General features: G+C 38.2%; 1 protein-coding gene across 3 annotated transcripts; it reads left to right on the forward strand.

The window, feature by feature from the left end:
• Nucleotides 1-5,180: 5,180 nt before the first annotated feature.
• Nucleotides 5,181-12,414, forward strand: LOC145484664 (uncharacterized). Of its 3 annotated transcripts, none has more exons than XM_081463269.1 (4): nucleotides 5,181-5,724; nucleotides 6,097-6,172; nucleotides 8,311-9,524; nucleotides 10,407-12,414. In XM_081463269.1, exons 1-3 carry the CDS (start codon nucleotides 5,704-5,706, stop codon nucleotides 8,526-8,528), a joined length of 315 nt encoding a protein of 104 aa, XP_081319395.1. In that variant the 5' UTR covers nucleotides 5,181-5,703; the 3' UTR covers nucleotides 8,529-9,524; nucleotides 10,407-12,414. The 3 variants fall into 3 exon arrangements, 2 of the variants coding, with proteins under 2 accessions (XP_081319395.1, XP_081319394.1); XM_081463268.1 differs by lacking the exon at nucleotides 10,407-12,414 and adding an exon at nucleotides 9,761-10,223 and having other exon boundaries at nucleotides 8,311-9,714; XR_014049050.1 differs by lacking the exons at nucleotides 6,097-6,172; nucleotides 10,407-12,414 and having other exon boundaries at nucleotides 7,008-8,429.
• Nucleotides 12,415-24,402: the final 11,988 nt, after the last annotated feature.

The following is a 24,402-nucleotide window of genomic DNA, read 5'->3' on the forward strand; positions in this document are numbered from 1 at the left end:
AGAGATAATTTACTCATGGTTTATTTAAATAATTGCTTTTTTGGCTTTAAGATGATATTTATCGTGTTTGTAAATCAATTTTGTGATAATCTGCATTGGACATGGCATAAATTAATATTTTGCCTACACGAAATGGAGACAGACAGCCTTGCCATTCGCAATGTCCAGTTAGGCTAATTTGTTCCCTACTGTTGTACAAATAGTGTTCTCTTGTTTATACACCAAACCTAATATTACATCAAGTGCAGACCATATCTACAGCAGAGATCATTGAAACTTGGTAGCCTTATAGTTCTACAGGCAACACACTAATGTGGCTATAAGAACATGTTCCCAATTGGCAACTAAATCTTTTCCAGTCCCCTCTAACCCAATTTCAATAATGCAGTGATTTTCAGCTTGAAAAACATTAATCAAGGTCATGAGGTCGCCAGAAAAGCCTAGAATATCAGGGAAGGTCTGAAATGCAGTCTGTTGCCATGGTAACAAAACTGTTAAGCTCATATTATGTCGCACATCTGCAAATTGCATCGTAATAGCACTGTCCCCACTGGAGCCCATGGTTCAGTAGTTTACTTGGACAATAAATTTCATAACTTTCCTGGGGGACTGGATGATCTAAATGGTATGTGGGAGACTCCCAGAATATTTGCAAGAATGTATGACTATCTCTTCACAGGTATTCATTAATTAATAAATAAATAAATAAATAAATAAATAAATAAATAGACACTAACACTACTAACATGATTGAGTTTGGAAAATACACATACTTTTAGTTTATGATATTTTGAAAAATTCCCCTCTCCCATCTAACATGCTGATCTTCTTTAATTTGGTACTTGAAATTGATAACAAGGATGCTACACCTTGGCAACTCGTTGGCCAGGATATATTGCACAGTCTTCACATCAGATAATGGGTCTGTACATATTATTTATGTATTTATTAAACAGAGATCTCCCCATCCCATCCCTATGGAAATTCCAATTTTTATTAATACTTTTCTTTAAAAAGTTTGGCTTTTGAGACCCTCCCCATCCCTGGAATTTCCAATAATCTCCTTGGGGTGGGTATGGACATTTTCTACAACCACACAATAAAACAAATAAACAAACTTTAAGATAAAATGTTGAAGTATAAGTCAGTGGGATCAACTTATAAAGACATGATTGATCATTGCAACGTACTATACACAACTTAAGCAAAGGTGAAATTATAGCCTGAAAAAAAAATTAGGTGTGAACTGGATTCTAACCCACGACCTCTGTGATACCGGTGTGATAACTTAATTAATTAAAGTTCTATGCTACAACATACCAAACTACTAATTTATTATGAAGTGACACAGCTAAAGGAGAGTTGTCAAGAAATCATCTTTTTGGTGAATTCTAAGATCAATATGAGTCTTCTAAATTTAAGATTATTATACCCAACAAAAGACATACAGTAGGGCACTGCACTGTGTGCTCTCTCTGCACACTCTTCCAGGCAGGATAGTAATACATATACATGTACTTTTTTTTGTTTGGAATATACTGTTACTGCATGGTCATACAAGAGGTACTAGTTGCTGCTGAGTAGTCTTAAAATAAGTGAACTAAGTGTGACAAAATATAATGTATATTAAATCTGCACCAGTTCAGTACAATTTAATACCACATTTTAATCAGCTGCAAAAAAAAAATTGTTAGCACCAGATATTACATGTACTTTGTGAAGGCTTCTGGAGGGGTTATACTTTTATAAAGTACCTGGCAGCAAGTACTATTTTGATTTACTAAAACAAGACTGCAGTAATTGCTAAGAAAATGTGTTTTGTACATCCCAGAAAAATTGGGTGGGGGTCAGTGCAGCCCTCTTCACAAAAGTTAAACTCTTAACCTATTTATGACCATAATCTGTGATTTTCCCTACCCCATTTATGACTGTTGCGACTGCTACAGTTGCCCTAAACATAAGTTTTGAAGGACTTTTGTTGATGGTCTTATCAATAATGATGAAAATTGAGGTAGCTTATTCTAAAAAACATAACAGATTAAAGACTAGAGGGCAAAAGCCTTACCCTAGAGTATTTATGACCAAAACGGCTGAATAACCATACCCTTTGGGGCTGCACAGCTGTATATAGCACATAGAGGAGAGTCCCCCCCCCCCCCCCCCCCCCACTACTGCTGGAGCAGGAATCAAAATATTATTGCCTTGATAACATAATAAAGATAAAATCTCAAAATAATCAAGAGTTACATATATGCATGGGACTTCACTAACAAAATGATGCCTGTTGCTTGCTGTAAATTGTATATAAATTACTCCTACAATGTGCCAGAATTCTGTTAATCTGGTCACCAACAGGTCACAAAAATCTGACTGTATAATTAATAAATAAGAAAATGACCGACTGAGCTTTTGTTTGAGCCAGAATAGAGTGGCCATAATAACTAGGTGGCTGTGTTAACGGGAGTGGCTGTATGGTGAGGTACATTCCACAGTAGTGATAAAGATGACACTCAAACACCAGTACCCATAAAGAGTTTGGACAGTATATTTCGCATAATCAGTTGGAAGAGGAAGAGGGAAAATGGAAATAAAATAGAATGGCTCTTGTGTACCAGAGACAACCCTTTCCCCAAGTTACCCTGGCGGAGATAACTTTTCACTTATTTCTTTGCAAAATTCAACCAACCGTTTACACGAGGATGACGAACCAGACTTGGGGGCAAGACAATTCAGGTGGGCAAGTTGACTCGCCTTGGCAGCTAAAGTAACCAACAACTTTTCTTTGAGTATACATAAACACTTTGGCTCGCCTAACTGGAACAACTCTCGGCATGGCGAGTGTCACGTAATGCCTAGATTTAAGATTTAAAGCAGCAATTTGCATCAAAGAAGAGAAAATTAACTCAGCAAAACCCACTCTGATCAAATGAGTGAGGGAAACTTAAACAAAGAGGGATAGTTGCACATTTGATTATTCAATAAGAGTTACGAATAATCATGCAGGGTCAACTTTTACTCAGCCTACATGGACTACATTTTCTCATACAAGCACTTGATAAAGTTGCCTCAGGGGAAGGGTTATCCCGGGTACCCGAGACCATACCAATGGGACCTGTGTTGCCTCAAAGAACACCCCCACGATTTTCAAAGGGGAAGGTCCATAAGCAGGACCTTAACTTAGGGCAGCTTCAATGGCAGATTCCCTCTGATGGCTTGGATTTGAATAATTGATTTAATTACTTTTAAAGAGGACTAGAACTTAAAAATCTTGCTCGAATTTCGATCCAGCGAGGCATAAGTTTCCATGCCGTGAATCAAGTTTTTACTGGGCGTTTTAAAAGCACTCACCAAAGAGAAAGAGACTGATGACCCCAAACTACCGATGCATATGTACTGTATCTTACTGAAAACAACAATTTTCAACGAGAGATGTAGGAATGTGGGATACTGACCTTCAGCATGCGATCCAGCTTGTCTCTTGTACCAATACACGTGAGCCAAGAGTAACAAAAACTCTGGTGACAGCGACTTTCGGAGCTAAACGGCTTCTGTTAATTATGTTCCCGTAGTACACAGTGCAAACTATGGCCAGCAATACTTCATCCAGGTTGTTGTTAACATTATAGGCTATTGCACTTATTGTTATCACTAAATCACGAACAACAAGAACCAAAAGTCGGAACAACACCAGTTTTGAAAATGTGTAAAATTGGCCCGACGATGACGGAAGGCTCTCCGATATTTTGCTTCAAAGCAATAATAAACTTTTCTCTTTTCCCGAAATTTTTGCTTCAAAAGTCGAAGTAATGTGTCTGCAACATCCTTCCATACTCAATATAAAATGAAACGAAACTGATGGTTTACAAATAGAGGGAAATCATGAGTAATTGAAACGCCATTTTCTCGCTTTGTGAAACGAGCCGCGAAGCGCAGTTTAAACCGGATGTAACGTCATTTTTTGTTGGATGATGCCTATACGAAAATTTCAGGAGTCTTCTGCCCCGCCCCTGCAACTGACATAGGACTTCTATTCTTTTCTCTGCGTTTTTCTCAACATGGTAGTAACCACTTCAAAAGCCAATTGCTACCCTATAGCTGGTTTTCACATGACGTCACTAAAATTCGAACTACAAAACTAATTGATCTTTCTGAGATTTTACTTTAATGATGTATAAGAGCGGCTGAAAACTAATATTCACACAAATTTTCGCTCCGAATGGGTTCTTGGTTTTGTGATAAACTACGCTTGAATTTCTAAGCTTTTGCGTGACGCGCCATTTACATGACGGCCTAGAGATCTGTCATGATGGTTAAAAAAGTGACTTATTGCGGGGAACTTGGCTATCTGAACAGTTCATGTCTTAGAAAAAGTATTATTTTAATGTTTTAGAGTTCCTCGAGGGATAAATTCACGCTTTTGTAGCAAAACTCAGTGACAGATGTTTCTGTTGGTTTCCGGCCGCCATGTTGGTGCCCATACGGATGGGTACCAGCAAGGCGTCTCCATACAAATCTCTATAAATTTGGGTAAAAAATTTCTCCGCGTATCTCGCATAAGAAAAATTACTGTGACCAGAATTTTGGCGAGAGACTTTGCATATTTACCTTCTTTCATTTCCCAGATTCTGAATTTTATCTATTGACCGGTTTTGATTTTTATTTTGACCTATTTTGAATTGCGTGACACTGAAAACCAGCAATACCCTGGTTACCACACATTTTTTTTTATTCTTTCCATAGCCATATGTAAACAGATTTCTCTTCTCATATTTATTTAATTATAATACTGATGTAAATTAATTCTGTAAATAATGCACAATAAGAGTTGATTGATTGATTAAATTTGACAGTTTAACGATCTGTTGATTGTGTAAGACCCTTTTGTGTAAAAAAAAAATAAAAAAATAAAAAAAAATAAATAAATAGAACAGAATGGGGTTACTTGAAAAAATGAGGACACGAAAGATGATATGAAACTGAGCACCCTTATTACATTCCTTGCAAGGAAAGATGAGCAAAACTCCAATACAACAAAACTTTCCTGAGTTCAACAGATTTTTATTCTGGTGCAGCTTACAAACCTACGTAAATAACCACGAAGTAAATAGTTCTTACCATTAAAAAAATTTCCCTTCATCTATCAGCACGGCTTATATTTAAATCCTCTGGTCAGTGCAGGGGCGGGGCAGAAGACTCCTGAAATTTTTGTACTGGATCATCCAACAAAAAGTGACGTCACATCCGGTTTAAACGGTGCCGCGCAGCTCGTTTCACAAAGCGAAAAAATGGCGTTTCGATTGGGGAAGCTTTTCCTCTATTTGCAAACCATCAGGTCCGTGTCCTTCCATACTGAGGATAGAAATATCTTGAAGGCACATTTCTTCGACTTTTGAAGCAAAACTGTTGGCAAAAGAGAACAGTGTAGTATTGTTTTGAAGGAAAATAACGGAGAGCCTTCTGTCATCGAATGGCGGATTTTACACATATTCAAAACTGGTGTTGTTCCGACTTTTGGTTCTTATTGTTCGTGATTCGGTGATAACACTAAGTGCAATAGCCTATAATGTTAACAACAACCTGGATGAAGTATTGCTGGCCATAATTTGCACTGTGTACAACGGGAACATATTTAACAGAAGCCGTTTTTTTCTGAAAGTGAACACAGCTGAAGTTCTGTATCCACGTGCGTGTGGTGGAAAAGACATGCTGAAGCGTATACTCAAGGTTAGTATCCTATTTCCGTATCTCTTGTTGAATAAGGTTTTCCTCTGTAAGAAATAAGCAATGTTGACAGTTAGAGGCGAGCTTTGGGGATATCAGATTTCCCCGAAGAGATCAACAAAGGGGTGAGGCACTCCCCCACCAAATTTTCTGGGAGTACCCCGCCCCCCCGGGTACTGTGAAGTTGTTCATAAATATACATGTATGCTGGACAGAATTCAATTTTATCGAGTGGTCAATTGTACATTCCTCTGTATTGTCTGAACTGCAATGCTGGCCTGGGAATCAACTTCTTTGGGCAGTTCCAAAAGAGGGGGGTTGGCCTGTTTATAGGGTTAGCTCCTTAGGCCTTAACTATTCCTCCGCTTTTGACAGGTACCCACTTCTACTGTGACCTGGGGCAGGGGGTACTCCCTTATATGCACTATAGGGGTATGTGTGGCCCCAAAAGGTATGGTTTTTCAGTCGTTTTGGTCATAAATAGGGTATCAGTTTTGGCCATTTTGGCCTTAAATAGGATATGGGTTTTGTACTCTAGTCTTGAATTGGATAATGTTGTTTAGAAGAAACTACTTTTTCTTCATTATTGATAAGACCATAAACAAAAAACCATCAAAAATTATGTTTAGGGCAACTGTGTCAGCTACCATGGTGGTAAATAGGTTATCAAATTTTTATTCTGGTAATAAATAGGGTAGGTAGAATCACAGATTTTGGTAGCCATAATTAGTTAATTCGACTATTTTGAGATTTTAAAGATATGTTCTACATATCAAATTGACTCAACAAGGGATGCTGTGGTAACACAGGCCACTGGTGGTGGTTTTCACAGCTTTTTTAGTTCTTCCAAAGTTCTGTTTACAACACCTCATCTTCTGGTGGGGTTACAATGTAGCTCTGTAGCAACGTGACCTTTGCATTCATTATTAATTTTTGATCAATGTTTAAATGGCATCTACCTTCCATCTTGTAAAGAAAGAATGAAAAATGGCTGTCTCATACGCATGCATCAAATAATTCACGAAGGTCAGTTGTGATTGCTCCATTGTGGGTGGGCTGAGAATTCTAGCTTGGTTTGATCTTAAAGTGATTGTTTGCCATTTATTTCCCCATGCATTTGGCTGAATTTGACCCTGCATGACTATTCAAAACCCTTATTGAATAATCAAATGGGCAATATCCCTCTTTGTTTGAGTTTCCCTCAGTCATTCAATCACAGTGGGTTTTGCTGAGTTAATTTTCTCTTCTTTGTAAATTGACATTGCTGCTTTAAATTCTAAATCTAGGCATCATGTGACACTCACCATGCGAAGAGTTGTCCCGGTTAGCCAAGCCAAAGTGTTTATATAAAGAAAAGTTGTCCTGCCTATCAGGGTGCCAAGGCGTGACATGAGCCAAGGCTATAGACAACTCACCCACCCCTGTTGTCTTGCAGGCGAGACAGGTTCATGATCCTAACTGTAAACAGTTGGTTGAATTTTCAAAGAAATAAATGAAAAGTTAGCTTGGCCTGGGTAACTCAGGAGAAGGGTGGTCTTGGGTACCCAAGACCATATAAATGGTCCCTAGTAGGGCCATTCTATTTTATTTCCACACTCCCTCTTCCTCTGTTGACATGAGCTTTAGACGGGGCTATGAAAGAGTTATTTCTGCACTTTTATCTTTTCTGTTAGGTGGTAAATATTGACTTATTTAGTGAGTGTGGCTGGGGGAAGGGGGTGTGGATATAAAATGGAATATCTCTTGTCAGCTCTGGGCCCAAGTTGTGTGTTGTCTAACTGCTTATACAAACTATACTTTCCAAAATCTTTATGGGTAGCCCGTGTTTGAGAGCATCATCTTATATGTTCATCACTACAGTGGAACCCTGCCTTCTGGCCACCCCATTCACATAGCCACCTTGTTATTACGGCCACTTGATTCTGGCTTGAACAAAGGATCAGTCAGTTGGTCATTTTCTTATTTAAAGAACCCCTTTAACCACACTGTTAATGTGGTCAGATTTTTGTGGCCCAGCAACCGGATTAACAGAGTTCCACTGTAATTTAAATTGTCAGTGTTGGTTGTTTTAAGAATATTTGTACCTCACAGAGGTGAAAATGAATTTGAGCTATTACCCACAAAACAAAATTCTGGATCGTACATTTTAGGAGTAATATACACAATTTATAATAAGCATCAGGCATCACTTTGATAGTGAAGTCCCATAACTATATTATTTGGAGATTGGTTATCCACTATCCCTGAAATTACCAAGGCTGATATCTCTATTATCATGTCATCAAAGCCATAATATTTTGACACCTACTGTACCAAACACAGTTTCCTTAAGCAGTAACAAGAGTCTTTCTTTAGTAAACCAAAATAGTACTTGCTGCCAGGTGCTTTATAAAAGTATAACCCTTCCAGAAGCCTTCACAAAGTAATATCAGTTGCTAACAATTTTTTTGTGGCTGATTTAAACCTTGTAATAAATCATACTGAACTGGCCCAAGTTTAATATACATTTTGTTGCATTTAGCTCACATGTTTTTAGTTTAAAGGAGAAGGTCACTCCAAAAAGCTTACTTTTTTTGTCTTCACTTATAGCAAGTGAATATTCAGCATTTCCACTCACCAAAGGTTCAGCCTCTGAAGTACCTGCTATCCTTAAGAAATTCATCTCGAAATTAAGAAGTGACTTCGGAGGCCACCATTTTGCAACTGACTTGGCATCAGCACATAGCTGTCACAAGGTCAGCAAAATCTATTTTTTTCCAAGTGATTATCCTCTTTACTATCTTCAATGCTATTATTTTGGAGTTTAGAGCATGTTTAGCTCAAAATAATATGTCTCAAGAGCAGCCATAACCCAGAGTGGTTAGTCAAAAGGCTTGTACTGCAAGCCATCAGGACAAAATCTGTCAGACAGAATGTTGTCATGAAAACTTGGCCTGGGTGCTTCTTTGGAGGTGAACTTCATAAGGAAAACCTGCACTTTAGATGCTGAAACTTCTGTGAGTGGCTAACCTTAGTGCAAGGTTTTCATTAGCGTTGACATAAAATTTATGTTTTTTGGAGTGACCTTCTCCTTTAAAATACACACATTAAGACTTAACTCAGTAGCAAGGTACCTCTTGTATGACCAGTAACAGCATACATGTATCAAAAAAACAAAATATATATTGTCCAAACTCAGTCATGTTAGTAGTGTTAGTGTCTAATGAGTTCCTGCAAAGAGATAATTATACAATCATTCTAGCAACTCTCCTCAATATTCTGGGAGTCTCCCACCTACCGTTTAGATCATTCATCCCAGATACAAGGGACCATGAGCTCCTAGGGACAGTGCTTTAAAGTGCTATTATGATGAAATTTGCGGATGTCCTCCATAATATGAGCATAACACTTTTGTTAGCATGGCAACATACTGGGTTTCAACCTTCCCTGATCATTATAGGCTTTTCTGGCCACCTTTGGCTTTCCATTTTGATAATTGCCAATGGTGCCTCATTAGCACGATCTAGGAAGCATATTAACATGCAATGTCAAAGTCGTAGCCTTGTTTAATGTTTTTCAAGCTGAAAATCACTGAATTAGTGAAATCAGATTAGAGGGGACTGGAAAAGAGCAAGTTGCCATGGGAAAATACAGGCTGTCTATAATTTTTATAGCCATAGGTGTGTTTCCTTTAGTTCTAACTATAAGCCTACCAACCTGATGTAATATTGGGTTAAGTGTATGACAACATCAGTCACCTCATTTACATATTTCTCTTTTTTAAACCTACATATCTTTGGAACTGATGCAGATATTTGCAAAAGGTAAACAGCATTTTTAATCTTTTGTGGAATTCTATGTGATACACCTGAAAATTCTAACTCAAGGGGTAAAAATTTAAGGATAGAAGCACTTTAAAGCATTGAGTTGAATTTATGCTGTTGGCAAAATTTTACTGTAACGTGTCGAAAGGAATTTGTAGGGGAATTTGGTGTGGTTATTGAATTGACAGTTGTTGGTTCTGTTATTATTGTCATTATCTTCTATATTTTTGAGGCAGAATGGTTGTTGGCAAAAGCAAAACTGGCAGTATCCTCACTGACCTGTGTTTAGATGTTTTTAGGTTTTTGTCTCTGACAATGAAGGTCAATTTGAGTAGTTACACTGTCTTTACAATAGAACATATGGATATTAATAGTATAGTTATATTTCAATATCCTCATACTAAAATTATAGTAATTTTATGGCTCAATTTCTACCTCTGCTTTAATTTGTTTAAACCAGTTTATTTTTTTAAACCAATTTAATTTTATCAAAGGGGAAGGGGGAATCTGAGAGCAACAATAAATTAGACCAACAAATATAAGGACATTTGCAATGGTTGCTTTCATGGCCTAATGGAGATGAAGTGGACCTAAAAGTCAGAGATCTGATGTTTGAATCTAGGTCTGTCTGTACAAAGATTGTATTGTAGTATAGGAGTATTATGGTAAGTTATCACTTATGTGTGTGTGTGTGGGGGGGGGGGGGGGGTTGATATGGGATCCTGGCTCTACTGTTGTAGGGTAGGAATAGGAACAGGGGTGGGTGGTGTGCTTGTGATCCTTTTTAAAAACCACTCTAAAAGTGAAAACAAACTGATTTCAATTGAAAAATTTACAGCACAGGTAAAAATGATACATTATAATTCTGTTGTTTTTTTATAGGTGGTAAATGAGCAAATACCCTCATGATCAATTCAAGAGACCTGTCCAAGTGTGATTTTTTTACTGATAATGGAAATCATAATAAAGATGCAAAGCCACCTTGGTGTGATTTCTTCCTTGACAGTGAAGTGCAACCTAACCAAAGGTTGCATTCTGTAAGAGGTTTACAAAAATTAAATGGAAAATTAAACTACACCAGTTTGTACTAATTTTATAAGTACTCCTCTCTCCAAAATATATTTGGTATGTTGTTGTACATGTACTGGCAAGAATATAATGTAGAAATTTTATGGGAAATGTTTCCATTTAAAAAATATGCAGCTCAGACACAATAACAATAATTCGCATTTCTGTGGTGTTTTCTTTGGTGTGAAATTGTAAGAACAGATTCTATTACCCTACATGTAAGTTGAAGAATATAGGAGCTCCTCTGAAAAAGTTTGTTTTTTTTTTTCTGTTCATTTTCTTTGTTGAACATTTATATTTTCCTATAAGCAGTTTCTTCACAACATATTGTAAGATAATAACTAGCCATAAAAAGGACGTTTTTGTCTCAGAGATCATTTTCAAGATTAAAAAAAGTGATTTTCATTTATATTTTTTATTTTCTTTGGGCAGAGACGTTTTGAGAATTTCCCTAAAAATATCACAAGGTACAAAGGAAGGGGCAAAAATAAAAGTTATGTTTCATTATCAGTTTGAGTCTCTCTCTGAAGCTGCAAAGTATGGTTATTTTATACTGTTGCAGATAATGTTAGGCCCATTTTAATCCAAAATACAAATGGGAACTTACATTGATAATCACACAATCCCTTAAATTGGCACTGTTTTGTTTTTTGCTTTTTTCCAGAAAACAATTTGAACATCCTTGTTACACAAGGAGGGGGGGGGGGGGGGGGGGAGGTATTCTACATAGTTTTAAATGTGGAAGCTCCACCTCAAGGTCCAACCCCTTAATACTGTATCCCTTTTCTAAACCCTTAGAAAGTAGTTTTAGAATATCTTTTTGAACAATATATCAGAATCCACTCATTCTGGCTCATGAGAGTAAATGAGAGATTATCAACAACATTTTAGAACTAGAAGAAGGGAAATCCCTAAAAGAAAGATTTCTGTACCCTTTCATTATACACCTGAATTCAACTTGTCGGAAATCCCTTACTCTTTAATAGTTATATCTGAAGCCTGAAAACTTTTGAGCAGAGCTTCCCGATATATGTCATTACATGGAGTCCTCCCACATACACAATCCAGGAACTCTTGATAAGTTGCGATGAAGCTGGCTTTAAGACTGTCTGATCAGGCAGCTTGTTCAGTTTTTGAGTACAAACTTATTACTCAGTCAACTTCTAGTATGGAACCTTTTCTTTTCTGGTCTGGTCCAAGTTCTCAGACACTACTAGCTAGCAATCACTTTCACAACACAAACACTAGCAATGTCAGTCGCAGTCTGGTTGTTCAGTTTCACCGCACCATGTTTCATGGTCACTCATCATTGTCAGACATGAGTTCATAATAGCTTGTAACATTCACCAGCCTGGCAGTGTCATTGTTGCTATTACCTGTTCCCAGACTTCCTTTTATGGCTGGGTGTTGGGGCATGATAATTCATTACTGTTTGCAAACAGTTTGTTAAGATCGCACATTGAAAGCGTGATGAATTAAAATAATTGAACTTTATGAGAGAGAATTGTCAGAATTGCTAGGGTTTTCTCATTCCCTGGAACTGAAATGTCTTGATGTAAACTTATATAGAAAAAGCAGACTGAAAATAGGGCAAAATGTCTAACCTTTCAAAATAAGTTGCAAATACATTTGATAGTTAAGGATTAAAAGATAGGGAACTTGGTCTGTAAACAAGGTAATTGAAAGGAATCGAAGCAATTAAAGGTGCATGCTTGACCTCACAGGATCGGGGGGGGGATGTATTGAAACTTTATAGTGTCACTGACATTTAACACTGTTGAAACAGAAAAATAAATTACATTATAACTGGAAAAAAAAAAAACCACGACATGCCCTGATTACTGAATCGCCCATAAAAATATCCTCTTGTTTATATTTAAGGAGTTCACGGCCTGCTTATGTACATGTTAAAGGAAGCGTTTACCATTATTAAGGGATTACCAAGGGAAAAGTTAAGATATCTCGTTTAAGGTTCTTAACAAATCGTAACAGAATTTATAATGCCAGTTTGAGTCACAAGCCAGAACACGAATTTGAGTTGAGTTGAGTGTCGATTGGCAAGAAAGTTCCGCCCCGTTATGTGTGTGGGTCTTTACAGTGTGATACGATTAACAGCTCTCCATTACTCTCAAGTGTTTGTCAATGGTAAATTTTAAAAAAAATCGGCTTCTGTTAAATAGGTTCTCCCACGGGAAGAAAACTGACATTGCGCTTTTCTCTCAGTGTAATGCCTACCTAAGAGAATAGGATATTTGAATTGAATGCAACTTACCAAGAACTCATTATTTCCGCTTAAACGATGACTCCTGTGGAATTCAGCTACGAAGAAACGACGACATTTCGTAAAAACACACGCCTTCAAAACAGCGTCTTTTTGAAGAAATAATTGTTCTGTTCCTCAAACAAACGATATGGCGGGGAAGAAGACAAAATTTTGTTTATCATGGCCAAATAAAACGTTAGAAATATCCCGCCGATTGCGAAATATTGCTGTTTTACTTACAGGGAGAACGATTATGTCGCAGTCAAATTTTATTTTGCCGCTCAGCCCGCTTTTTTACCGGATGTGACGTCACTTTTTGTTGGATGATCCAAACACAAAAAAAGTGCCAGGCGTCGCAGAGTGTTCTCCCCCGCCCCTGGGTCAGTGATGCAATTTCCACCGCTGATTTCCACAAACGCTTCCGTGTGTCCATAAACAACTGAAATTTTACCGTGTCATCGATAGGCGTAATACATGTCGTATCCTGATTACTTTGCTTGAAAGCTTTAACAACTGCACCTCGCTCTTTAAACTTCTCCTTTTTATCGAATATGAAGAGAAGAAAAAACAAGAACACAGCTATCGATCCCTGAATTTTTCTCAGACGGTCCACCACAAAATGCACCGCGAAACCCGTTGCTAAAATATTTCACAGGCTGGCAATCGTGTTTGAAGCGGCGACGGCATTTAAGGCCGCTTTCTACTCTCTTTTTAACTCTAAATCACCTAACTTCAGCGAATTAAGTGAAAACACATGTCAACGTTCCGATCTGTTTACATCTGAAGAATACACTCTATTCCTCTCTCCCCTCCCTCAGGATTACTTTCTGAGCATGAGCAGATATTCAGGCTAAAATTACGCGTGCGTTACCGGATGTCCGTAATTTACGGACATCCGGTAATGGCTACTACCAGAGCCCTCCGTTTCTCCGACCATGTGACCAAAAGAAACGGAGGCTCTGGGGACGAGAATGGATATGGAACCGAAAATAAGGCATTTTCCATTCTGCGCATGCGTTCGTGCTCATGTTGAAGGCGTCCTCATATTTCCGCTTGAGCTTGTGCTTGTGCTAATGTCGTAGTGAAAACAATGCGTAACGTCTTGAGTATTCGACTGTCGTGAAGAGCCTTTGAAGGTATGAGAAACAGTTTATTTAGTCTGTTGATGATCGAACTGCATGTCCGTTACGTTTGTTGCCCATCTAGAAGTAAAGAGGTTGTATAAATCAACATTGATAACCAGAGAAGAAACTAAGTTTTGGGGTTATTCTTCATCCCCACGCAGGAAGCATGGTTCCATCTGCTTGAAAATACTACGCTTGCAAATAGGACAATCACATGACTTTTGGAGGGCATATAGTTTATTTGTGGCCCGAGTAGCATCATTTGCGCCCGAGCGCGAAGCGCAAGGGCGCAAATGATGCTACGAGGGACACAAATAAACTATATGACCGACAAAAGTCATGCGATTATCATTATTATCAATACACAAGGCCAAATCGTACAAATTCATTTAATAAGAAAAAAATGTTTAACAGAGATGTAGCATGAAACTATGGTATGGAAAGTTGTTGCTACAATACGAACAGCTAAACAAGAGCCAAATAAAATTCCTTTTTGTTTACAATAAAATGTCAAATATAATCTAGTTTTAAAAAGATTGGTAACAATGATTAGCAAAAAGACAGTTTACATTTAAAAAAATGATAGTCTTCCCGTTCACAGGCAATGGACTCAGACTGTCTTTGCTAATTTCATCAAATAAGTTACAGCTTTTAGTCGCTATCATCGCTCTCGATTATTCGGCGGCGTTTGCGGGTTGATGGCGACGGTTCTTCATACTTTCCGTGATAAATGTTCATTGTTCCAATCTGAATATGTTGGGTGCAATTTTGGTACGGCTGTGCCAAGGAAATAAATTGGTTTTGGAGAAGAGACTGTGGGTTTAAGTTTGAGCTAGGACCGGCTGACGGGCCCGCGACATTTTGCCTTGTGATTCCTGAAGCTTCTTGCTGAACAGCGAGTTGTGGCTGAAATGTGTCACTTAAAATCTTTGAACACTCTCTTTTTTGTGCACTTGTTGTCTCGCTGATGTAGTGGGAAAGGCTCCGTTCATCTTTGTGCTTTGTGATTGCACAGATTTTCCTTGCGTCCACACCGCGCTGGAACAAAGAAGTGACAGTCGATGCACGAATGCAGTGATTCGTGTACCGCTCCGATAACTCTGCTTTGATGGAAATCCTTTCCATCATCTTGCTGATAGTATTTTTTCCCATAGGCTCATTTCTGTACCAGTGTCGGGTGCTTGCAAAGTTTACATTCTTGGTGGTAGCTTTGCTTGGAGTCTGAAACAGTATCTTACAGTCGGGATGAGTCTTGCCGAGGTAAAATTCAAACGCAGCCACTGGATCAAGTGCAGTTGAAGTTTCGTACATACGAACATCCGAGTATGACTGCTCAGACTGTTTAGCGCCTCCTTGGTAATTTTTAGTTTGTTCAGTAAGTTTTTCGGTGATGTAACGGGCTTCAGTGTCATCAGTTTTTATTTCAAATGACTGCCTTGTAATCTCCCGCCATCCCTCTCTGCCGCGGCGAGCAAAATGAAAACACAACGAAAACCAAATAAACTCAACTAACTTCTCCGCATTTTTCCAAACGCCGTCCGTGTTCTGCCCTTCTATGAAGTATCGATTCAATTTCTGCATGTCTCCTGACTGAATGGATGATTTGTGTTTTGGTTTCGCATTGTTTTCTTTCGTAAATAGCTTGGCCTTCGCTTCAAACATTTTGTTGGCAGACATAAATTCGCTGTCTTGCAAAATGTTTATGTTTCGGCTGAGTGGAGCACAGGTTAGATGGCGATGAATGGCCGCTCTAATTCCAGTCAATGCACTTGGAGTTAATGCTTGGCCTTTCTCTGTTTTCACTTCAGCGAAGAACTTTCGCAGAATTTCACTCAAGTCCGTTGCACTTACTGTTTTGAGATCCACTGTAATTTTTCTTTTCTCACACCATTTCTCGAACTTTTTTACTCCCCACTCAGTTGCTCTCTTGGTGTTTTTCGCTTGAGCTTTTTGCTCAATCTCATCCAGTTGCTCGTTGTCTAAGTCCGAGTTTTGACTAGAAAAAAGCTGAAAATTTGGGAGTTCTTCCATTTTAAAATGAAATTTCCAAACGGCAAACGTTCACTACGCATGCTGTTCGCACCTGAATGGTTTTCCCGCGTCAATAAACGTAACCTGATTGATTAATATTCATCGGATGATGAACCGAGAACCAATCAGCTGCAGGGCCGTTAATACATTAACGGCCCGCTAGGAGTCATTTGCGGCCCGCAAAGCGCGTGTTTTCAAGAGGGCGGTTTTCAATTTGGCCGCGTATATTGATAATAATGAATTTCAACAGTATACTACCCGTGCCTGAGAATTTGACTGAGCTTCCAGCGGTAGATAGAATACTACAAAATAATGATGAAACTTTTTCAAAAGTGAATGTAGTTTTATACTTTGAGTAAAATATCATCGCAATTTTCCGTAAATGATGTCTCGTATAAACAACCAGACCCGCTTTTGCCGAACCTTCTTCACGATAAGATTCGTTACACGACAGTAGAAAACAAAGGCAAATGGTTCTATCAAAGTTCGCGAGAATTAGCTGAAGGAAAGCTATGTACAGTAAATGTCGCTAAATGATACATTGCTTGATTTGGAACCAAACAAAGACGAAGGAAAACAACGAGCACGAACGTATTCTAATATCTACATAGTTAGTGTAGCGACTCGGCTAATTATTCTGTCTGCGGGCCTGACAGTTTGGTAAATAATGACATGGCTCACCGGATAACTCTTAAAAACTAAGGTAGGCTTATCTTGTGAAGTCAGTGTTCAAAAGTTTCATAAACGTTTATTTTTTTCTTCTGGATTGTGTCTCAGTTCCTTAACTCAAGACGGAAATTGTTTTATAATACTAACTTGGGCACTGGTTAAAACGCATAAGCGGAAAAGTTACTCATGCAAAGCAACTTTTCTTGAATATTAATTTTGCAACTCAGACTTTCGTTTGATGCGTTTATGTCTACATGTATTTGCAAGTGTTGCGTCCAAATTTAGTACACTGGACAAAACTGTTCTGGATTGACGTCTTACAACAAAAAATTAAAACAAGTGATGCAAACAATTTTGTGAGTTTCTGAAACTTTATTAATTAAAATTCCACACATCAGAAGCTATTTCATTGACATGACACAAGGAAACTTCGCATGACAGCGTATCCAAACTTCCTTTGATTCCCTAAACCACTGATGTGTCACAGGATTATAGTGATGTTCAGACGGATTATTGCAATTTCCTCAAGCTTTCTCGTCGATTTCATGACAAAAAATCCACAAACATGCAACGATGTTCTTCGCACAAGACTAGCCTAACACAGGTGACTCTATTTCTCAGAAAACACGGGACGTTTTCTCAGAAAACGCGTGATTTTCCGTTCTTTTGTGATTCAGTGAGCAATTTTGGACACGCTGTAACGCAAGTCTTCCTTGCGTGGTCTATATGAACATAACTTTCCATGTGTGGACTTTAATAAAGTTTAAGAAAATCACAAAATTATTTGCGTAACCTTGCTTATTTTAATTATTTGTTGTATTCGACGTCGATCCAGAACAGTGATGTCCACCGCATTATCTTAGATACAATTGTTTCGCTTGTGATCGTTTAAGTGTGACACTTAAGGGCCAAATCGGCTTTTGCAAGCCACCTGAAATTTGGGGAAGGAACTTAGTACTATGACTATATTTTCCATGTGTGTTGTTCCAAGTCCCTCCCTACCCGGTTCACATTAATAATGCAATTTCGTTGGAAAGGAAATCCCTTTTTTCAGCGTTTAACTAATTCGAATCACCACATTTGCTCCGTTTACACCCAAACATGATTTGAAAACGTTTCGTGCAGACAAGCTTTAATTTGTTCTTCATCTCCAATACAACAATTTTGTCCCCTCCGACTAGACTCAAACCAAAAACTACTAGAAATGTTGTAATAAAGAAGATATTTTGCTTATAGTTTGACTTGTTCAAAAGTGAAACGCATCGAATATTCTGTGCGATTAAGAATTACGTTGACTTTCAGGATATTCTTGGTTTTCATGTGACGTAGTCATATTCCAAAATTAGAAATTATCCTTCCTTCTGAGGTTTTAGTTTCATCAGATAAAAGGCCCTGTAGGAACGTGACGTTTGGCAATGTTTTAGCTCGACAGAGTTCTTCTTTTTGTAACAGAGCACTCCAAGCTTTTGCGTTGCGTGACATGAAAATGGCGGCCAGAAAAGACTGTCGCGTAGGTCAAAAGACGAGTTATCGCTTTAGTTTTTGTTAAATAAACGGTGCTTGCACTAGAAGAAGCATTTATTTCAATGTGTCGGAGCACTAGAGTAAAAATGTTCGTTTCAATAGCAAAACTCAAGGACGGATGTTTTTGTTATTTTACGGTCGCCATGTTTGTGCCCCTCCGAAGGGCACAAACATGGCGTCTCCATACAAAGCTCTATAAATTTGGATGACACGCTTCTGCGAATAACGGGCGAATGAAAAACAGCAGAAACCTGATTCTTGGCGAGGTTGTTTATATAGCAATCATCTATCATATCCTAGATTCTTGAATTTATTTATTGAATGGTTACGATTTTTAGTTTTGATCACATGACTGGTGAAAACCAAGAATCCTAGCTCCCTCAAACAGGGAACCCGAACACTATATCAGCAGTAAAAATAAATGTGCTGTTATTTACCTGTGTTCCTGCGTCTTTTTGAGTCGTTGAGAAGGGATTTAAATGAGGCGAAGGCGGCTTCTATTTCCGAATATTATCTCGTCTGCCACTTTGTAATTATGACGCTCCGATTAGGTCTCAAGTTTCTGTTATCGTTTGTTAACTATTTCTCTCATCGAGGGGAGGGATTCTCAGGTTTCATAACGACCGCGCGTTAGAAAAGAGAAAAGAGACAAGGGGTGAAACGTACCAAGAGCTTTCGTCTAGTCTGTGACTACAGTTGAGTGGACCAGCCTTCGTGATTCCTCGCGAGGATATGTGCGAGGAAACACGAGACGATGGACGGCGTCCTTTGACTGCAATTCCCCGGGCAACGAACGCACCACACTGCGCGAAAAGCCAAATATTCGGGCCCGAATTCGCTCGAATACGGATCGGCGCACGCCGCGTATGCCGCAATGTTCTGACGTATTCGATTACGGCTGACTCGAAATACACCTGGAATATTCTATAGGAATCCGGCCTGTTTTTCCGTATTCAAATTTGATACTCGTGAATGACTCGAAGTGTTCGATAAATCATACGGGCCACGTTTTGGTAGATTAATGATGCATTAGATGTTCTTCGAAGATATAGTGACCATTTATGACTCGAACATTTTCGAATGCTCTCAGTTGTTCGAGAGTTTGCGACTGGAACACGAGATGCACGACACCACTTCTGATGTGAACGTCTTCGAATACTAATGGATACGTTAAGTATGCTCTAATTTTCGAGAATCGCATGCTATGAATACGAAAGTTATGTCACATTTTTCACAGCCAAAGATGTATTGCGTCGTCAAGAACGGGTTTTATGCAGGTAATATACGCTACTGCATAGTTCAGTCAGACAACACGCTAGTGTTCCGAAGCGTGCGACTGGAACACGAGACTCATGCGAAGTGTGAAAGGTGTTCATGTTTGAATACTGAGGCGTACGTGAGGTTTTAAGGTATTCTAAACGACACACTTCAAGTGTTCTGTGGTGTTCGACTGGAACACGAGACTCATGCGAAGTATGAAACGTGTTCATGTTTGAATACTGAGGCATACGTGAGGTTTTAAGGTATTCTAAACGACACACTTCAAGTGTTCTGTGGTGTTCGACTGGGACACGAGACTCATGCGAAGTACGAAACGTGTTCATGTTTGAATACTGAGGCATACGTGAGGTTTTAAGGTATTCTAAACGACACACTTCAAGTGTTCTGTGGTGTTCGACTGGGACACGAGACTCATGCGAAGTACGAAACGTGTTCATGTTTGAATACTGAGGCATACGTGAGGTTTTAAGGTATTCTAAACGACACACTTCAACTCATGTCTCCTGTTCGACTGGAACACGAGACTCATGTTAAGTATGAAACGTATTCGTGATCGAATACTGACGCCAACGTAAAGTACTGAGGACCCATACCAAAGCTTGTATATCCCCCAAACTGTGTTCAAACTGCCGAGTGTAACACTTTTTAATTTCTTTGGATTCCTAACAAAACCCACCCAAAAGAAAGAAAATTACCAGGACAATATGCATGTTATCCCAACAAAAAGTAAACAATTGCCGTTATGACATCTTCATTTCATTTCAAATAATACTTTATTTATAAATAGTAAAGCTTATATTGTGACTTATTCGTGTATGTTTATTTTCATCGAACTATGGAAGAATTTACATTGCCAAGACCCTATGTTATGAAAAAGTATAAGGAACCATCTGAGAAGCAAAACCTAAAAAAACACTATAACATTTTGTATGCATTTACTTTATATCTAGATTCTGCTTTGTTATGAAAAAGCATAACCATCTGAGAAGCAAAGTCTTTAAAAAATACTATAACATTTTTTTGCAAACTTTATATCTAGATGCTGTTGTGTTATGAAAAGGCATAATGAAGCATTTGAGAAGCAAAGTCTAAAAAACCACTTCTATAACATTTGGATGCAACTTTCTAACTAGATGCTGCTATGTTATGAAAAAGCAGAACGAACCATCTGAGAAGCAGTCTAAAAAACACTGACATTTTGTATGCAAACTTTAGAACTAGATGCTGCTATGTTACGAAAGAGAATTAAGGATGAATTAATGAATTGCTACTTTGCATATTTAACATCATTATTATTTGGTTCAACAATTGGAACCCTCTTAACATTACCATATACCTTTAGAGGTGTCTCACACGAAAGGGATGTAGTGCATCCGATTTAATCTGTAGACACTGTATGTAAGCCCCATATCAAATTAAAACTTATAGAGCTGGCTATCAAACTATACCAAGTACTTTCAAATAAAATGAATCGCCAAATTTTTCTAGACATTTTAGTGCTGGCGTCCAAATCATTATTATTATTATTATTATTATTATTATTATTATTAAAGATTCGCACAGCTATTGATGATATTGAAGCTGGTTTCGTCATTGGCTCCGGGCAACAACAAGCTGCCTAGGGAGGCCAAGAAACACCCCTTGTTTGCTTTTTCTCTTCTTTCTACATCTCCAGCACCTTTCTAAGAATTCTTGCCGACCCCAGCAATGCACATCGCTGGATCAGTCCTACAGGAATGCCCACCTCAATGGCTCTCAGATTGTCCTTCAATCTCAGTGGTATTGATCCCAATGCTCCCACTACCACTGGAATAACCTTTGTCCTCACACCCCACATTTTTCGAACTTCTCTTGCTAGATCTTGATACTTTTCAACTTTTTCATCTTCCTTCTCTCTTGTGCAGCAATGATAAGAGCTTATTATTATTATTATTATTATTATTATTATTATTATTATTATTATTATTATATGCTTATCGATGCTTCTAATGCATTCAATGCACTTAACAGAACAACTTCACTGCATAATATCCGGGTTCTCTGCCCTGTAATTGCAGCATATGCCATCAATACTTACAGGAAGTCGGCGCGCTTGTTTATTACCGACGGCAAAGAGATTATGTCAGCTGAAGGAACAACACAGGGTGACCCACTTGCTATGGCCCTCTACGCCTTAATGTTATGATGATGATAGTAGTATTAGTATTAGTTGTAGTAACCATGATATCATGATTAGATACGGAAACATGTTTTACAGGTTTAACAGACATCAAATTATGTAAATATTATAGCATTTTGTAAAGCTTAGCTCTAGTTTTTGTCACAATAAACACTCCTCATTATTATTATTAAGAAAAAAATTGTTATTATTATTATCACGTTTTAAAAGCTACATGTACAAGTCAAAGCGAACTTTGTCTCTTGTTAATTTAATTTGTTTCTCAGTTTCTGGACACAAAACGCTAAAAAAATTGCCTGCGTGTTGCCATATCCAATCGCAGTAAAAAGTTACAGAACATTTCCAAAACAGGATTAAAGAATGGTGGAGTGATCATTCAAAAATCACTCTCAGATAAAAAATATTTCAAAATAAAAATTAACAGACATGGATGATAAACTAGCTACTGTCCAAAATTTGAGGCAGACTCACTTTGACTTAGCTTTCAAAAAGTGATTTGGATGCTCGCATAGAGAAGAAAAATTTGACAATTCATTTTATTTCAAAATTCTTGGTATACATGTACGTGTAGATTGATAGCCAGCTTTATTGGCTTTAATTAGACATGCTAAATGGCGTGGGTGCAAGGCACTCTGAAAGATATAGGGTAACGTCAAGACAAAGAGCTGAAAATTCAAACCAAGACCTGAGATCAACACTAAGTGTTGACAGGATTGATGACCAAAAGGTTTTATCACATTTGGAAAGCTACACTGTAAACACCTGGGTTTCTAATGCATGCAAAAACATACTTAAGATGCCTTTGAGAGAAGAGAGAGTTGTGTTGCACATTAATCAAGTTTACAGTGCAAACAAAGTATGAAAGGATGTGAGTTCCAGAGTTTGTGGGCTTAAAAACATTAAAAACGATTCAAGCAACAATGTTTAAGGTTACAGATTATGTTTCATTTTGCGCTGACAAAGGTAGGCAAGCTCTAGAAGCAAATCTTTCATCAACAATACCAGGCAATTTCAACGTTGTTTACTGGTGAGCCAACTGATATTCTGTATTTTTTCTACTTTCGTTTTTTTGGCTCGGTATTTTACCAGTTAAAAAACAAACTTTTGCAGACAACATAAATATGGTTTGGCCAGAGAATACCAATGTTTTCACGGCTCCAGGCTGCGCTTCAGTGAAGAAGCCATGAAAACTTGGCTTATTCAAAATTTGAATTTTGATGTAACGAAGTTCTTAATAGTACTAGCAACGGATTTCATTTCTTTATCTCGCGAAACTGACCAGAAAGTCCGTGCGGCGTGCTCTGTTTTATGTTTGTGACGCACGCGGTTGTCAAACGTAAACAAAAGAGTCTGTCAAGAGAACAATGAGACCGCTTTGACGAAGCACAGACTCATAACTTTAAAAGCAGTTCCGGCCCAGTCAAGTGTAGTCACAGATCGGACGAAAAGCTGCGTCTAAATACAACTCGAAAATGAGATGAAAAAAAGACGCCCAAGCAAACAATTCCAACCTCACCTGAATATTAACTGCTTTATCAATCGAGATGTGAAATTCTGACCGATTTTGTTCTGTAACAAGAGAATTGGGCACCAAAATAAAACTGGCCACATGTTGGTTTCATCCCTTGTCTCTTTTCTCCTTCTCTCCCCTCGATGAGTTAACGACGATAATAGAAACTTAAACGTAATCGGAGCGTCATATTTACAAAGTGGCAGACGAGATAATATTCGGAAATATAAACCGCCTTCACTTCATTTAAATCCCTTCTCAACGACTCAAAAAGACACAGGAACACAGGTAAATAACAGAACATTTACTTTTACTGCTGATATAGTGTTCGGGTCCCCTGTGATCTGTCTCAAGTCTGTCTCATATTTCCGGCTGTAATTATGTAATCAAAGTACATTGTTTGTCACGCTTTGTTACGTTATGCTTAACTTTACAACACATACAAAACGTCAACGTAAAAAGATAGTTTTAATTGTTGTTTTCCAACAATTAATGCGTTTCATTGCCATGTTTATCACAGCAGTTTAAGTGTTATTTCTTGTTCAGTATTACTTGTATATGGCGGTGCCTCACCAGGACTGGTAACTACGGAATTTGCAAACTTGATTGGCTGAAAAAGATATTGCCATGTAGACCGACATCTAGACCGATTACATTTTGAGGTGAAAAAGTTGCAAACTAAAATACAAAAATGTTGACTATTTTCTTCTAAAAATATTAGTTCTAGAAATCGATAGAAAATATTTATATTATGGAAGTGCCAGAAAACCAGAAGAGAGAAAAAATGCAAAGAGGACGAGCAAACTTTGGGAAATTTAAGTTCAACTCATCGCCGTTCGCAAGCGAAATGTCAACTAGTACAAAGCAGTTACATTAAACAAATTAAATTGTCCTTGTTTGCCGTATGATAAACATCTTATGAGCTTAGTCGGTCTGCATGGGAGAATCTTGACCTCGGTCGTGTGCACAGACCTCGCTGTGTTCGGTCTGTACTCACGACCTTGTGCACGATTTAGCTCTTATTAACCGAGTAAGGGGTCTTTATGAGAGGATCTTGACCGACGTCGTGATTACAGACCGAACGCAGTGCTAGTGAGGTCTGTACACACGACCGAGGTCAAGATTCTCCCATACAGACCGAGTGAGCTCGGTTAATAAGATGTTTATTATATGGCGAGCGAGAGAAATTTAATTTATTTAATGTAACTGGTTTGTACTAGCCGACATTT

Source organism: Orbicella franksi, chromosome 4, assembly GCF_964199315.1.
Source record: "Orbicella franksi chromosome 4, jaOrbFran1.1, whole genome shotgun sequence".
In the NCBI taxonomy this organism is placed as follows: Eukaryota; Metazoa; Cnidaria; class Anthozoa; order Scleractinia; family Merulinidae; genus Orbicella; species Orbicella franksi.

Excerpts from the sequence above, each read along its gene's own strand:
- LOC145484664 (XM_081463269.1), top strand. The coding sequence starts at position 5,704 with ATGCTGAAGCGTATACTCAAG. Across the intron at positions 5,725-6,096 it reads TGCTGAAGCGTATACTCAAG|GTACCCACTTCTACTGTGAC; the intron begins GTTAGTATCCTA and ends CGCTTTTGACAG. Across the intron at positions 6,173-8,310 it reads GGTATGTGTGGCCCCAAAAG|CAAGTGAATATTCAGCATTT; the intron begins GTATGGTTTTTC and ends CTTCACTTATAG.